Genomic DNA, 14,605 nt, shown 5'->3' with positions numbered 1-14,605 from the left:
CGAGGAGTGCGGGGGTGTGCACCAAGAGCCGGGAGGGCGAGGCCGAGTAAGGACGCTCCGAGGAGTGCATGGGTGTGCACCGAGAGCCGGGAGGGTGAGGCCGAGTGAGGATGCTACGAGGAGTGCATGGGTGTGCACCGAGAGCCGGGAGGGCAAGGCTGAGCGAGGACGCTCCGAGGAGTGCAATGGGTGTGCACCGAGAGCCAGGAGGGTGAGGCCGAGAGAGGACGCTCCAAGGAGTACATGGCTGTGCACCAAGAGCCGGGAGGGCGAGGCCGAGTGAGGACGCTCCGAGAAGTGCATGGGTGTGCACCGAGAGCCAGGAGAGCGAGGCTGAGCGAGGACGCTCTAAAAAGTGCATGGGTGTGCATGCACTGAGAGCCGGGAAGGCGAGGGCAAAGATGCATCCACATTTCTCTCCACACCGCCTCTGGGAACAACCCCCTCCTCTAGGGAAGTCGATACCACACTTCCCATGTGTCAGACTACCACATGTCTCAAGCGTGTTCCCTAAGTCCCAGTCACCGTCCTCAGCTCAGGAGGGAATGTGACTAATCAGAAATCACTGGCTTTTCCAGCGGGGAGAAAGAAGGGCACTGTCCACTACAGAGGCCCCATGTCAACAGAGAGACAGAAGATCGGGCCAGACATGGGGCCACAGGCCACAGGCCACAGGCCAGACATGGGTCACAGGACATGGGACAGACACGAGCCACAGAACAGACATGGGCCATAGGACAGACATGGGGCCACAAGACATGGGCCACAGGACAGACACAGGGGCCAAAGGAGAGACATGGGGCCACTGGACACGGGGCCACAGAACACAGGCCACAGGACAGACACAGGGCCACTGGACACGAGCCACAGGACAGACATGGGCCACAGGACAGAAATGAGGCCCAAGGACAGACACGGGGCCACAGGACACAGGCCACAGGAAACTGTGCCCAAAACCGCGAGAGGGAAGTGGAGTGGGACTGCAGCCCGACGGCCCTCTCGGGCAGTGGCCTCTCCCCTCTCTCTCTTTCCAGCACACATGCCATCTGATAAAATTTAAATACAAACAAAACTCAGGGAAAGGAGGTACGGCCAGCCTGCTGCTCAGACGGCAGCCACGGGGTCGCGGCAGCGCTGCGCGGAGTCACAGCTGTGCAGGCACAGGCCTGGCTCTCCCGGGCCGGGGCTGTGCTGGACGCTGTAGGCGCCACAGGGAGGGTTCCAGCTCTATCTCGCGGTAGGTAGTACAGTTGAAAAAAAATAAGTGAAACATAAAAACTAATACACTAGGAGGAACAAAATATTAAGAGAAGTTTGCTTTACATTTAGGGTAAATGAAGTTCCATAAGAAGAGTTTAAAAAAATGGAAATAATGGACACTGCATTTTAAATAAATAAATGTTAATTACAACATTTCAAAGCCTATGCCAGTGCTGGTTGAAGGACAGGGTCCAGATGGTATCCAAAAGCCCTAAGGCTATAATCAAAGGTTAAATCAATACAGAAATGTTGTCAGAGAGAGAGGAAAGTGAGTCATTTCGATTAAAAGTAGAATAAATTAAAATGTGAATAACAAAAAATAAATTAAGAGGCTTCATTTTTAAAAAGAGAAATGGGAAACATTTCTATCAAATACGGATCACAAAAATTTCCAGGGATGTTCCCACCATTTCTGGTGAAAACAGCGAAGTGCGTGGGACTGGGGAGTGCAGGTCACCACAGAGTAGGTTTAAATGGCCGAATGCCAAGAACCCCGAGGAAACATGAGAAGTGCCAGGGTGGGAAAGGGCACCACTCTGGAACACGACCACTACAGAAGGCTCCCTCGTGCAGCGACAGGAGGGCGGGTAGACAGGGACCGCAGAGTCACAGGCTGCCGGCACCACCAGACAGCAGGACGACCACGGGGCTGGCTGTACCTCCTCTCCTGACGCCCGCTGGATTTCCTGACCGGAGGGTGTTGGGAAAGTCTGAAAAGTTTCACAGTCCAACCCTCACATCTGAGTGATGAAGACTTAGGTGTGAAGTGACGTGACAATCCGTACAACTCGGGCAGACGCCTCCACCGTCCAGCCCCACGGTCTACCGGAGCCTCGGCTCTGTGTGGCTGCTGGGCCCAAAGGGATCCAGCGGCAGAGAGGAGGCTGTGTCCGTCCCCAGGGAGCAAGCACGAAGCCAATGGCAGACAGGCTGTGTCTGAGGACGTTGTGGTGCACCCGTGCGAGGAGTGGTGAGGAAGGAGGCTGGGAAGGAAATCTACAGAGAACAGGAGGCGAGGAGGAGGCCGACCTTCGCCCTGTGAGACTCAGCTGAGAAACAGGACAAGTCTGAGCAAGGGCCAGACCTGTTCAGAGCCCAAGTTCTTCTTTAGGATTGTGAAAATGAAGAATATGTAAATATGTAAAATCGGAGTAGGAAGAAAATTAGATTTCAATATACACAGGAGGAAAGTGAAAGACAGGGAGACATTAAAACTTCAGCATCATTTGTTTCTGAGTAGCCAGGAAGGAAAGCCTGGAAATGAGACTGGCTCTGGTGGTAAGGGATACATTTTAATCTGTGTAGCAACTGTATGATATAGCCAGGACTTAAAAGCCAAACATAGAGACAAGGGTAAAAGTTCATGGAAAAGGCGTTTTACGGACTATACAGGGGTTTCCTTTTATTTGCAGTAAAATAAACTTGTATATCAACTCCATTTTTTCCATGAACTTTTTAAAGTCTCCTTGTAGGAAAAAGCTGCTCCCTAGGTTAACATTAAAACCTTAGTCACTATGGTAGTCCTTAGGTGCTAAACTGTGCACTTTTAAACACTGCCACTTCCGAAACTGGGTGCGTTTTTCTTTGTGCGTGTCTTACATGGTGTCCCTATTCTGCCTGATGAACTGTGATGAGTCAATGCCCTTCCCTTGCAGGCTGGAGCATTCCAAACCACGGGACCGCGGAACACCCTCCGCCACAGGTGCAGGGTGTGCTGGACGCAGGGGGCCTGGGAGGCTGCACCTACCCTAGCTCTGGCGTCCACAAGGGCTCCATTCCTCAGGAGGCACCGGACCACTTCCACCTGCCCTGCGCGTGCAGCCATGTGCAGGGCGGTCTCCCCACGCTGTCGAGAAACAGATAGTAGAATGGTCAGTGACGCTGCAGCCGAACAGCACTGACGGCGAGGCCAGAGAAGCTCCTTCTCGTGGCATCAGCAGTACTCCCATGGGCTTACGGACTAAGGAAAGTGCACGTACTTAGCCTGGAGAACATAGTTTTATATCTTCTGCATCTTTAGTGACTAAAAAAAATGCTTTTTTTCTCTTTTCCAGTCCATGACAAGCTAAGGAACTTACCCAGACACCAGGATACCCTGAGGTTTAATTTCATTATCAGCCTGATCTATTTTACACTGGATTTCGTGACAAAGTTCTTTTTTATCCTACAAACCTAAAATCTGTCACCATCCCATTTCAACTTGAAACTCAATCAACATACTACAAAAAATCACATTCTTATACCATAGTAAGTCATTTTTTACAAAATTATTTTTGAGATGAACTATTATTTTTACATGTGATTTGTCTGTTTGCCAGGAGTTCCCCTAGTCCACATTAGTGAACACATTCTGCTAGATGGTTATTTGAGAGTGCCGCGGGGACAAGTAGCTGTTACAGTGTCACAAGCGACAGGTCGTCACTGGCCTGGCACCTGTCAGGGGTGTCTTGCCGCTGCGTCAAGGTCTGACGCGCTCACCAGGAAATGGAGGTTAAGCTGCACCCTGAGGGTGAGGGTAGGTGAGAGAGAACTTGCTCATCAGGAAGCTGGATATCACTGTTTCTAAGAAGAGTTTTAAAGATCAACACATTTTAAAACAATCTGCAGTTCTAGAGAGGCAGGGTATCATTCACTCAAGTAATTTTACGGTTTTAAGATAAACTGCTGATGGAAATAAAATATCAAACAAGATACTGGGACAGCAACTACTGCAGACAGATTCCCACAACTGCTCCAGAAAACAGGCTGATTTCAGCCGAGTCAAGTTAACCTTTCCAAGTCAACCGAGTCGGATTTGAAGCTGGCCGCGGTAATGGGTCACTTGACCAACTCCAGTGAGTCAATTGCTTCTGGTTGCTCGCACACGAACTGTTAAGCCTGGACACCTCGAGGTGAGCTGAAACGTGGTATATCACTCACAGCTTTTGTCCCAGGATTTAGAGGCCATTTTTTTAATGTTATGTGAAACGCACGTCAAGTGACTTGATTAGAAAAGCATTAAACTGACTTTCTACTCTTGTTTTCTTTAATGATGGCTTGTTTTCCTTCGAATGGCCTTTTTTGATTACAAATTTCTACTTTTCTAAAGTAAATGTATCTGGGGTGTATGGCTACTGTATAAAATGTGTTATTAGATAGCAATACCCGTCTTCAGACTTTAGATGTATGGCAAGATTTTTTCCTCTTTGAATTTCTAATTCTTCTCTATCACTTGAACCTGTCTCTAAATAGAAGTGACTAAGATCTTCTGTTCAAAAGAAAAAAAGAAAGAAAATAAAGATGAAAGACTTCAATCTTTTTTTCTAGCTCTGAATAAGAAGGTCAGTAATTTTACTAACACGGGTAAAAATGAATCAACAATCAATTGCTCCTAAGAAGTCAAGACAAAGAGGGCCAGGCAGGCCCTCCCCAAGAGGAATTTACATGTGTGTTTTACAAGCCAAGGTTTATCAATATGGGGTTTTTGAAATCTAAAATTATTTTAAGACTAGTGCTAAAGTTCCCTCGTTTTGTACTTAAGTTACTGTTTATGGACATCATGCATGTGAAGTCGGTACCTCAGGTGTCCAGCCTACCCTAGAGTTTTACGCCCTGCACTCACAGCGAAGTGCTGAACAGACACGCGTGAGATCCCCGCTCCATGACGTGCACGAATGCCTCTGGGGCACCAACGCTCACTGGGGACTGCACTGCCCTTCTGTATTACCACGCCCACACATCCACGTGGCCACGGGAGTGGAAGTGGCCAGTGGTCAGATGGTGCGTTACTTCTGGACTGCGAGGACCACCTCTCATTCGACAGCCTGTCTTCCTGTGTTAAGCTAGTTAGCTTTAAGGAACGGAGGAAATTTTAAACATGGTTGGAAGTGAGAACTTTGCCGTGACCCTTCGGGCTGCACTGGGAAGGCAAGGCCGCACCTCTGCACTGCACACGAGGAGGGCAGCCAGTGCGTGGCTCTGTGCTCCCTGGCTGTCAGTAGACACCTCAGATTCGGATGTGCGGTAACCGGCAGTCCAGCCTGGGGTTTCGAAGTGCACTTACAAGCTTTCTGAGAATGGAGTTTCCAATAAGACTATCTGCATGTGACTGAACACAGCTCATGGACAGAATTTCAGACAGAATAAGGAGGGTGTGCATGTTCACGTTCAAAGCAGGAACCAGACACCGCCCTTCCCCTGGTGGTTAACCCACTCTGCCGACAGCTACATGGACTTCTGCTTCGGACACACCAAGTCAGAAAGCATCGAAGCAACACAGACAGCCCTTGCATTCAAAAACAGCATGGCTTCAGGCAGCACACAGGCTTGAAGGTGGGTACTCTGGGGTCAGGCGTGGCCGACCCGGACACAGCAGGCAGGCAGGCAGTGTCCACACCATTTCTCAGTCAACTAGTAAAGAGTTCTGGGCCCAGCAGCTAAATCTTATGTTCTGAGAAGACACAGTTCACAGCAAACCACTGCAAGAGAAAGTTAACCCCTCTGAACAGCATTGCCATACTTAGCGAATGAAACACAGGGCAGCCAGTTAAATTCCAATTCCAGACAAATGATGAATTATCTTAGTGGACCTCAACGAGGGCACGGTACATACTTCTGTAAATACACAGATACACTAAGTTCTGTTATGGGGTGTGTGTGCTCGCCAGGGAGAGATCACCCCAGGTGGCATACTGCATTTCCTGCCCCTCCGATGCCCTCTCAGGGTTGGCCATGCACTGGTGTGTTTTTCAAGCCACTGGATCCAGGACTTGAACTGTGCCATTGGCCATGTGGGATCCAGCCACCTTAACCACCATGTCACTGGCTGGCCATACTTACCTTTTAAAAATTCATTATTTATCTGAAATGAGATTTAAATGGGAGTTCTGTGTTTTACCTGACAACTTTATCTGTAGGTATCTGCTACTCGACGGACACATCTTATAAAAATAAAAACAAACAAAAAATAACTAGGGGATCGGCTGGGGTGGTGCCTACTTATGCTGGCTAGTGCTTTTCAAACACTTTCTCTGAGGGGCAGAAGGGAGCGAGAAGTCAATGAGCAAACGAACAGACAAAATGAGATGAAAAGCTTTAGAATGGTCAACGGCTAGAAATTTAATTCCGCAATTGCCAAATTTGGGAATCTCTAAAATCTAAAAGAATGTCAAATGTTCACTGTTCCATTAATGTTCTATTTGGTGGAGGGGAGCATATTATAACTCCACAGCCTTGGGAAGACTCGGGTCTGGACAGTCAAGAAGCAGGTCCTCCAGCAAGGCGTAGTGGCTGTGGACCCACGGTCTGTGTGTGGGTCATTCTCTGAAGATCCCGCAAGATCCTCCCTAAGAAAGGGTCAGCCCAAGGGAAGGTCCTGAAGCGCCCACAGACGCCCTTCCCATGTGTCTGCAGGGGCTGCCATGACCGGGCAGTGTGCCCTGGCCCGTGACCTACAGGCACTGGAGTGCACGAGAGGCAGGCGCGGAGAGGGCAGGGTGACACGACGCCTGGGAGGACGGCCAGCGGGAGGGCTCCGACTTTGCCTCCAGAGACCTTCCTGAACACACTGGTCACACTTGTACCCAAATCTGGGGACGGGGGGCCCTATGGAGTTCTCTCTCTCAGGAAATAAACAAAAAGAAAGATGATTTCTTCTAAAGTTCTAAAAAGTGACTAGAAATTAAACTCGAGTTGACACATTGTGAAGTTACTCTCATGCCTAAAGGAGCAGTTAGAGATTAGTACATAATACTGTTATCTTAGAACCAACAGACTAGGAGCCAGCAAGTGGCACAGTGGTTACGGTGCTGGACTCTCACATGGTGGACCACAGTTTGAGTCCCAGACCTGGCAGCTCGCTTTCTCACTCTCTCTCGTCTCTCTCTGGTGAGAACACATGCCCCATAGCAAATTTTTAAAAAATAATACTAATAATAAATAAAATTAAATATTTTTTTAAAAAGAACCAATAGGCTAGAATTAGGGAAACCTGTAAGTATAGACTTTGAAACTCTTAATTGTTTTATGCTCTAGTTGTTGAATAATATGAAGAGACAGCACTAAGTAATCTTTAAAATTAAATCAATTTATTTCCATGATGGATTTTGCTCAGGCATTAGAACTCCAGCTTAGAAAGGCGTGAAAGGGAGAGATGCAGATGTGAGACGGAGTGTGAGTAAAGAGTGAAACTGGACAGACAGCCGCTGTGCTGCAGGCGGCACCCTGGGGCTTAGTACTGTGTGTTCCTCAGAACCTCAACATTCAAATTAGTGTTGTATAGACCCTGGGGAAAAGAGTTTTCAGCAAGGTATACAAATTTAAAGCATTCTTTTCCCCAATTGTGTAATTCTTTACTGTAGAATAGCTCAGGGTGCCATTTCTGTTTTAAGTAACAGAATTGATAACTGAGCAAAGAAATGCAATTTGGATGATAAAATTCTTGCTTTAACAAAAATTCCTTAAACAGTGAGTGGCTGCATGGGTACGGGAGTTTTCCAGCACTGGAGAGAATTCTCACTAGGTGCTTCACCTGAACCTGACTAGATGGGAGTTAAGTGATGAGAATAGCAGAGCGTTCCATGAACACGAAGTAATTACAGGTGAAGTCTCAGCAGACTTGGGAAGAACCCCCACTGCATGGTACTCGGCAGGAGGAACACTGTCCTCTCCCAGGGCACACGTCGGGTAAGGAAGGCCTCTCTCTAGCAAACGAAATCAAATCAAAACTGAAAATCAAACTAAATCCATGAAATTGAAGGAGAGAGATGTTAATATGGAGTAAAAGCTCCGAATACTGATCCATCTGTGGTTAATTTCCTGGTGCAATCAGTGATAGCTCTGACTTGATATTTAACAAAATTTACCTAGAATACGCTAGCGCACACTCTGAAGATTGTGTTTCAGCCAATCATGCGGTCACCTTTGGAGAAGTGTTTAAAATGTATTTTGTTTTAATGAACGCACTTAGGATGCATATTCAATCCATCTGCCCAAGGTCAGCTGCATCCTTCCACAGCTTCCATTCTATCCTCAAAACATCTCTCACCCTATCAAGGCTTTCTGTGGACTTCTAGAAATTTCTCACTACGTGCTGTTGTGAGGGTCCCTGTCAAAGCCTGGCTGCCCTCTCTGCTGACGGGCACACAGACACACGTCCGCACATGCCCGCCTGCCGTCCTGGCCCGCGCTCCCGGGCTGCTCAACCCCGTACTCACAATGTTAGTGACATCTGGAGAGGCTCCGTTCTGCAGCAGCAGGAGGACAATGTTCAAGTGGCCCATGAAGGCAGCCACGTGTATTGGCGTGAGCCCAGACTGCGGAACAAAGCAACAGCAGCTGTACTCCTCTGCACGGCCAGGGCTGGGGCTTCTTCAGTAATGCGACTGGAGTGAGGAGGGCAGAGTGGGCAAAGGGTGGACAGGGAGGAGTGAGGGGTGTCTCGTGACAAGCTGAGACTGTCTACCTCTGTTACAGCCTGGATGGAAGCCCCATATTTCACCAGCAGTTCCATGACTTTGATGCGGTTTTTCTTGCAGGCAATGTGCAGTGGGGTAAAGCCGTTCTGCGCAAAAGACAATCGAGTTAGTCGGACACATGCAGGAGCGCTCCTCACACAACCCCATGCTGGCCACAGCAGGCAGCAATGCCACATCGCCAGATGGTGCCTCTCCTCGGAGCAGGCAGGTGTGGGAACCTGGGCAGGCACGGCTTGCTCATGTGTGCCAGCCCATGTGGAGCTGTGTGTGTGTGGTCACAGGGAAGACCTCACAGAGGGAGCACGGGTGCAAGAGCGCGTTCGAGCACCAAGACGTGTGAGGTGTACTGACTCAGTCCGGTCATGGGAAGACTTGATGATCAAAGGCAAATGTGTGTTTTCTCATGTAGGCCATTCCTCCATTTCTCAGACAAGGTTAAGGACTGTCCATCTATTTCACTTCAAAAAATCTACGAGCATGCCTACCTTTGTAGTATTTCAGCTTTGCTACCGTTTTCTTAGAGAGGTGTTTCAAATGAGCAGAAATCATTCTGTATGTTAATGATATTTATATCCAAAAGTTATGCTTTATATTAAAATTTTTATGACATATGTTATCAGAAAAAGTTATTTTATAAAGAAATGGTTAAGGTCCTAAATATTTTTAAGAAAAGTATGGAAAATTTTCTGGGATAACAGGAAACAGGTACCTCTTGGGGCAAAGGACTGTGGGTAGGCGTCTACGAGGCATGTTCTAACTGCAAACTAGGCTAATATCCAGGAACTGGGAAAATTAAGTAGAAAGTGGTTAATTAGCACCATGCTTCTTCGTTATATACTATATTTGCTCCTTTCTATTTAAACAATGATATTTTAAGTTCTGCCTTTCCTGCCAGGTAGCGCTGCTGCCTGTCCCAGTCTGGATGAACCATCAGCCAGTACTTATGCACAAGTTATCCGGTCTTACTTAAGCTAGCGGAGTGATAGTCGTAACTAAATTTATTATTTCCCTAGCTTATGAGCTATTGAAAAAATAAGATAAATAGCTACTTGTACTCTCAGCACTTACAATATTTACAGTTATTAGATTGTGTTATTTTACAAGCTTATTGACCACTATTCAATTGGAAAATTAAGATTTCCAACTCCCTATGAAATAATAAATATCCTCACACAATTGCACATTATCATGAAAGCATTTTCACTTGCTAAGTATTAGCAAATCAATTCCAATGGAAATTTTGAAATAAAAATAGTTTTCAGTATTCGAAAATGCTAATGCTATTCTCTCAACTTAAATACTGATCGAAGATGAGTTTTAATGACAAACCATGTAAACATACAGAAAAAGGAATCTGCTTTTAGTTTGAGAATCAGGAAACAAGAGCCATAAATTAGTCCATGCCTAATACTTCAAACAATTGTTGCTAGAATGTAAGTGAAGCAAGGCAGACCCATTCAATGCTAAGCCGTGAGAGGCACAGAAGCTGCTCAGGGACAGCCTCGCGTAGCAGTTTCTGGAACGGCTGCAGCAAATGCTTCCGACAGCCGCAATATGCCAGGCGGCACTTCCCTGCTGGCCTGCGGTCTGCAGTTGGGCCAGCGGAGACATCCCCCGTGGGCTCTTCCCAGGGTTACGTTTACGTGACCTTACATGTCAAATACATTCGCCATTTTCACAAGGTGTTTTTCCCCAAGAAGATACTAATAAACTTCGACTTGTTCACGTCCATATTCTGACTGTCTAGTGGCATCTAGAATCTATTTTAAAATTTCCTACTTTTCGATTTTATTTTCCACTTGGACCTGCATAACCCTCTGGTGTCTGCGCCTGGGCTGACTGCTGGTGTCCTGAGCCCTCCCCGCGCACTGCCCAGCAGGCCGTGGGTGATGGACTGGGCAGGGCTCCCTGCTCCTCTGGCCGTGCGCAGCTGGTCTGGGCGCCCTGGCCGACGTCTGTAACCAGGTGACACGAACTGGCGGGTTTACCAGGGCTCTGGCGTTTGGGTTGGCTCTCTTGTCCAGGAGGAGTTTGGTCACACGGTAGTGCCCGCAGTGTGCGGCAACATGGAGCGCCGTCAGGTAGTCGAGGGTGACGTCGTCGACCGGTGCCTTGTGCTGTAGCAGGTGCTTCACGCACTCCACGTGGTCCCCCTGCGCAGCCATGTGGAGCGGGGACAGCCCGTTCTGCAGAGGACAGAACCACACCCACGTGTTATGTGTTCCTTTCAGGTCTGCAAACACAACAGCATCACTTCAGATCCCTACAGGGCTACTGCTGGGAGAAGTCATTTCAGTTGGACATGTCATTGCGTGGCTGGCGACGTTGTGAGCACAATGAGAACGGCAGGGCCGGCAGGGGAGAGGTCCAGTCTGCACACTTGAGCCATGGGCACACACACACGACCCAGGCTGTGAGATGGGGTTCATGGTACAAGGAAGGAACCTGTTTGGGGTGGCTGCCAGTCTGCTTGTCTCTCTCTCTCTCTAGTAAATAAACCTTATAAAGTGAGAACAGCATGTAAAATATAGGAAGAACTTAGAAGTACACATTCAGTACATCTTAATGCATGTATGTGTTCATTTTAATACGTTTAAAACAGCCTGATAGACATTCCTCATTTCTAGCACACAAATACTAACTAGAAAATGCTTGGCTGATGCTTTCATTTAAAAAACAGATTATCGAAAGACTCCCGCACCCTGTGGCCGACTCATCATGGTCTCACCCGATGACTCACCTTCGTCCTGGCCAGCAGGGGAGCGCCGCGCTCCAGCAGGAGCTCCACCACCGGGTCGTGCCCGCTGCGGGCGGCACAGTGCAGTGGCGTCAGCCCGTCCTGTGAGAAGGGGAGGGTGTCAGACCCCAGTGCACCTCTCCTTTAAACTGAGGTCGCACCGCCAGCTCCAACGAGGGGCCTGAGTGCAGGCGTGATGACCGAGCAGACCAGCCGCAGACAGCGGGGACAAGTGGGGGCAAGTGACGGGAGGGGGACAAGCAAGAGAAGCCAGAGAGAGACCTTCCTTTCTTCATTTAAAAAACAAACAAAAAACCACAACCTTTTAGGGCCAGCAGGTGGAGTGGTGGTTAAGGGCAATGGACGCCCACATGGCCAACCACAGTTTGAGTCCCGGACCTCTTGGCGGCTTTCTCTCTCTCTCTCTCTCTCTCTCACTCTCCAGTCAAATTAAAAGAAATAAAATAAATAAAGTGAAATAAAATAATTCTTTATTAAAAAAAGCAACAAAACTTTGTATTGGATCAGCAGATTGAGTGGTGGTTAAGGCACTGGACTCCCATATGGCTGACCACGGTTCGAGTCTCAGACCTGACAGCTTGCTTTCTCACTTTCTCTTTCTCTGGCGAGCACATGTACCCTAGAGCAAATTTTAAAATAATAATAATTAGATAAAATAATGTTTAAGACTTCTTATTATGCAACAGCAGAAATAGATCTTTACAGAGAAAAGAGGGAAATAGAAAGTGACAGCCCAGCCAGGAGAGGACAAGGAGGTCCCACACGCGGAGGGACAGGACGGAATTTGCTGCTGGTCACGTGTTCGTGTGTTCAGGAAGATGGCAAAGCAGCGTGTGGTGCCTCTGTCCATTTTTAAAATACAATTTCTCATCTACATTTATTTGTTGTGCACCTCACAGCACACGACACGGTTGTCCCAAGCGTGCGAATCAGGCACCCTGAGAACCTCGCATTTGCTGAACCTCACAGCCTCACTCACTCAATACACCTTGGCTGTCTTAACACGACTTTCACCTAAAAATTCTTCTTAGTCTAATTTGTCCTTCTATATTTACTCTTAAATTGTTACAACTTTTATAAATTCTTCCAAAATACTTCCTGGTGCTGGCAAAGGAGGGGGGTCATTTCTTCTCAGACTCTTTCTAAAGATCTCCACCTTCTTCAACATTTATAGAGCGATTACTTCCCACGGATAGGCTCCACACACGGCCCACGCATGGCCCCGCCACCCAACTGCCCAGCCCGGCCCGGGCTCATGAACCTCTCGTGACCATCCCTTTCCCCACGGCAGGCTGTCCCAGAGGCAGGCATGCCCCTCCATGCTGACGTCACCTGACTGGGGGCACTAAACCCTAAACCTGGCCAGCTGGTGAGCGGCCTGTTACGACTCCGAGCACTGTACGTACAGACCAGACCCGCCTTGGGAAGGGGAACAGCACAGAGCCCGGGGAAGGCTGCTCTTGGTGCACGGCCTGGGCCCAGGCTAGATGCCTATCCCCACGGAAGCTGTGTCAGTCAAACGCTCACGTCTCCTGTGGGCCTCCAGCGTGTTCTCTGGGACGGAGAAACAGGACAGCAAGCCCTCTCAGACATGGGCTTCCCCAGCCTACTCACAAAGCTAAAACCTTCTGCTCATCAGCAGAACTAAAACTGCCTAATAGAACACAGCGTGGCTGTCATTTAGGTTATTACAGAACCTTCCAGCTTTGGGCCACGTCTGTGCCGTGGTGGTCACAGAGGCCAGCGTCCACATGGCTGAGTGACAGTGTAATTCTAGACTTGGCGGCTTGGAGAACATGTTGGGTGCACGCGTGCCCAAAATCCTGAGAGGAGAACGGAGAAGGGACGCAGCATGGCCCTCCGCCTGGGTACTGCCCTCCTCCTTCTGTCTCCCTCTGGTGAGCAAACGTGTCCTCCAGCAAAAGCTAAAACAAGGTTCTGACTTTAATACTTCGGGGTAGCATCTGATCCCAGAGCAACTCCCAAATGCCTTCCGCCTTTTTTATTTTATTTCTCTTTAGGCTAGCATGGCCGAAAAGCAGAGTGTTTGGAAACTACAATGCAAATATAAGAAATAATGGCTGAGTGAGAGAAAAATGAAATCCTTTGTAGAAATTGACTGGTAACTGGGGGCTGAAGGCCAAACAAAACCAACAAACAAACCACAACAAATGTCCAAGAGAAGAGGTGGTGAAGGACAGCCGAGGTGAAGGACAGTGCCCAGCTGGGACTTCGGAAGCTCTCCTGTCCAGAACCCTAGTGGCCTAGCCTTTGTATCTGCTTCCAGAATGCCGTCTCTCCAGCTTATCAATGCTTCCTTCCTAATGAAGATAATTTCTCCAGATGACAACACACGCTCGTTCTAGTCCGACATCTGGTTTCCATGCCAGACACGCTAAGTGTGCCTCCCCACACTCCGCCCTTCCCTCTGCCCTGGGTCCAACAGACTGATCACTGCAGGGCCATCAGTACGCAGGACCTTGGCTTCTGGCCGGGTTTGCCTGTGGAAAATAGGACACAGAAGAGACCCTCTGGGTCTCCCCAGCCTGGCTGGGTCTTCGCCACACCTCACGCTCCTGCCACAGGAGCCTTTCCACACAACTCTCTTGTGTGGGTTTCCGGAAGCCTCTTCTGCTGCTTCCCTTCAGGTCCAGTTGGTAATGAGCCTGCCGTTACTGGCTCTGGTACCCTGAAGTGCTGGCTCCTGCCCACTGCAGTTTACCATAACACGCAGACAGACCCTTGAACCTCCAATCCAGCTACCACATCAGAGTGTGCACATCAGTAGCTGGGACCTGGGAGATGATGAGTCTCTGCTTCGTTAAATCTAGTTACAGGCACCGAGGAAACGGAGTGACCCAAGCAGACTCTGCCATGGGGTGTCTGGGGGCGAGCGTGGACAGAACGCCCTCCCAGACACCAGGCCTGACTGCGGCCACAAAGGAGCTGAATTAAACATGACTACGTGGCTACACGCTCACATCCAGTACCGGCACTGCGTGGGCAGACCACGGCATCAGTTCTCGCCGGGGTAAAGCAGCAACTTGACTTGGCATGATTTCCCCCCAACATGCCCTTGGTGGGGCTTGGCCAGGGTCTGAGCTGCAGAGGAGGAGGCTTCACGTGCAGCGGT

General features: G+C 48.8%; 1 protein-coding gene across 30 annotated transcripts in view; it reads right to left on the bottom strand.

Moving 5' to 3' along the window:
* Positions 1 to 14,605, bottom strand: part of ANK2 (ankyrin 2) — a 333,322-nt gene that overhangs the window by 125,425 nt on the left and 193,292 nt on the right. For 26 of the 30 annotated variants that reach the window (XM_027765833.1, XM_027765837.1, XM_027765841.1 and 23 more), the window contains 5 exons: positions 11,455 to 11,553; positions 10,703 to 10,900; positions 8,702 to 8,800; positions 8,454 to 8,552; positions 3,008 to 3,106 (listed from right to left, as the gene is read on the bottom strand). In XM_027765833.1, the coding sequence (XP_027621634.1) occupies positions 3,008 to 3,106; positions 8,454 to 8,552; positions 8,702 to 8,800; positions 10,703 to 10,900; positions 11,455 to 11,553 (594 nt within the window). The remainder of the gene's footprint in view (positions 1 to 3,007; positions 3,107 to 8,453; positions 8,553 to 8,701; positions 8,801 to 10,702; positions 10,901 to 11,454; positions 11,554 to 14,605) is intronic. The other 4 variants (XM_027765842.1, XM_027765857.1, XM_027765858.1 and 1 more) reach the window with 1 other exon arrangement.

The sequence above is a fragment of the Tupaia chinensis genome, unplaced genomic scaffold, assembly GCF_000334495.1.
Source record: "Tupaia chinensis unplaced genomic scaffold, TupChi_1.0 Scaffold139767_1, whole genome shotgun sequence".
Taxonomy (NCBI): domain Eukaryota; kingdom Metazoa; phylum Chordata; class Mammalia; order Scandentia; family Tupaiidae; genus Tupaia; species Tupaia belangeri.
Note: the sequence above shows the minus strand (reverse complement) of the source record. Positions and strands in the feature narration are given on the sequence as shown.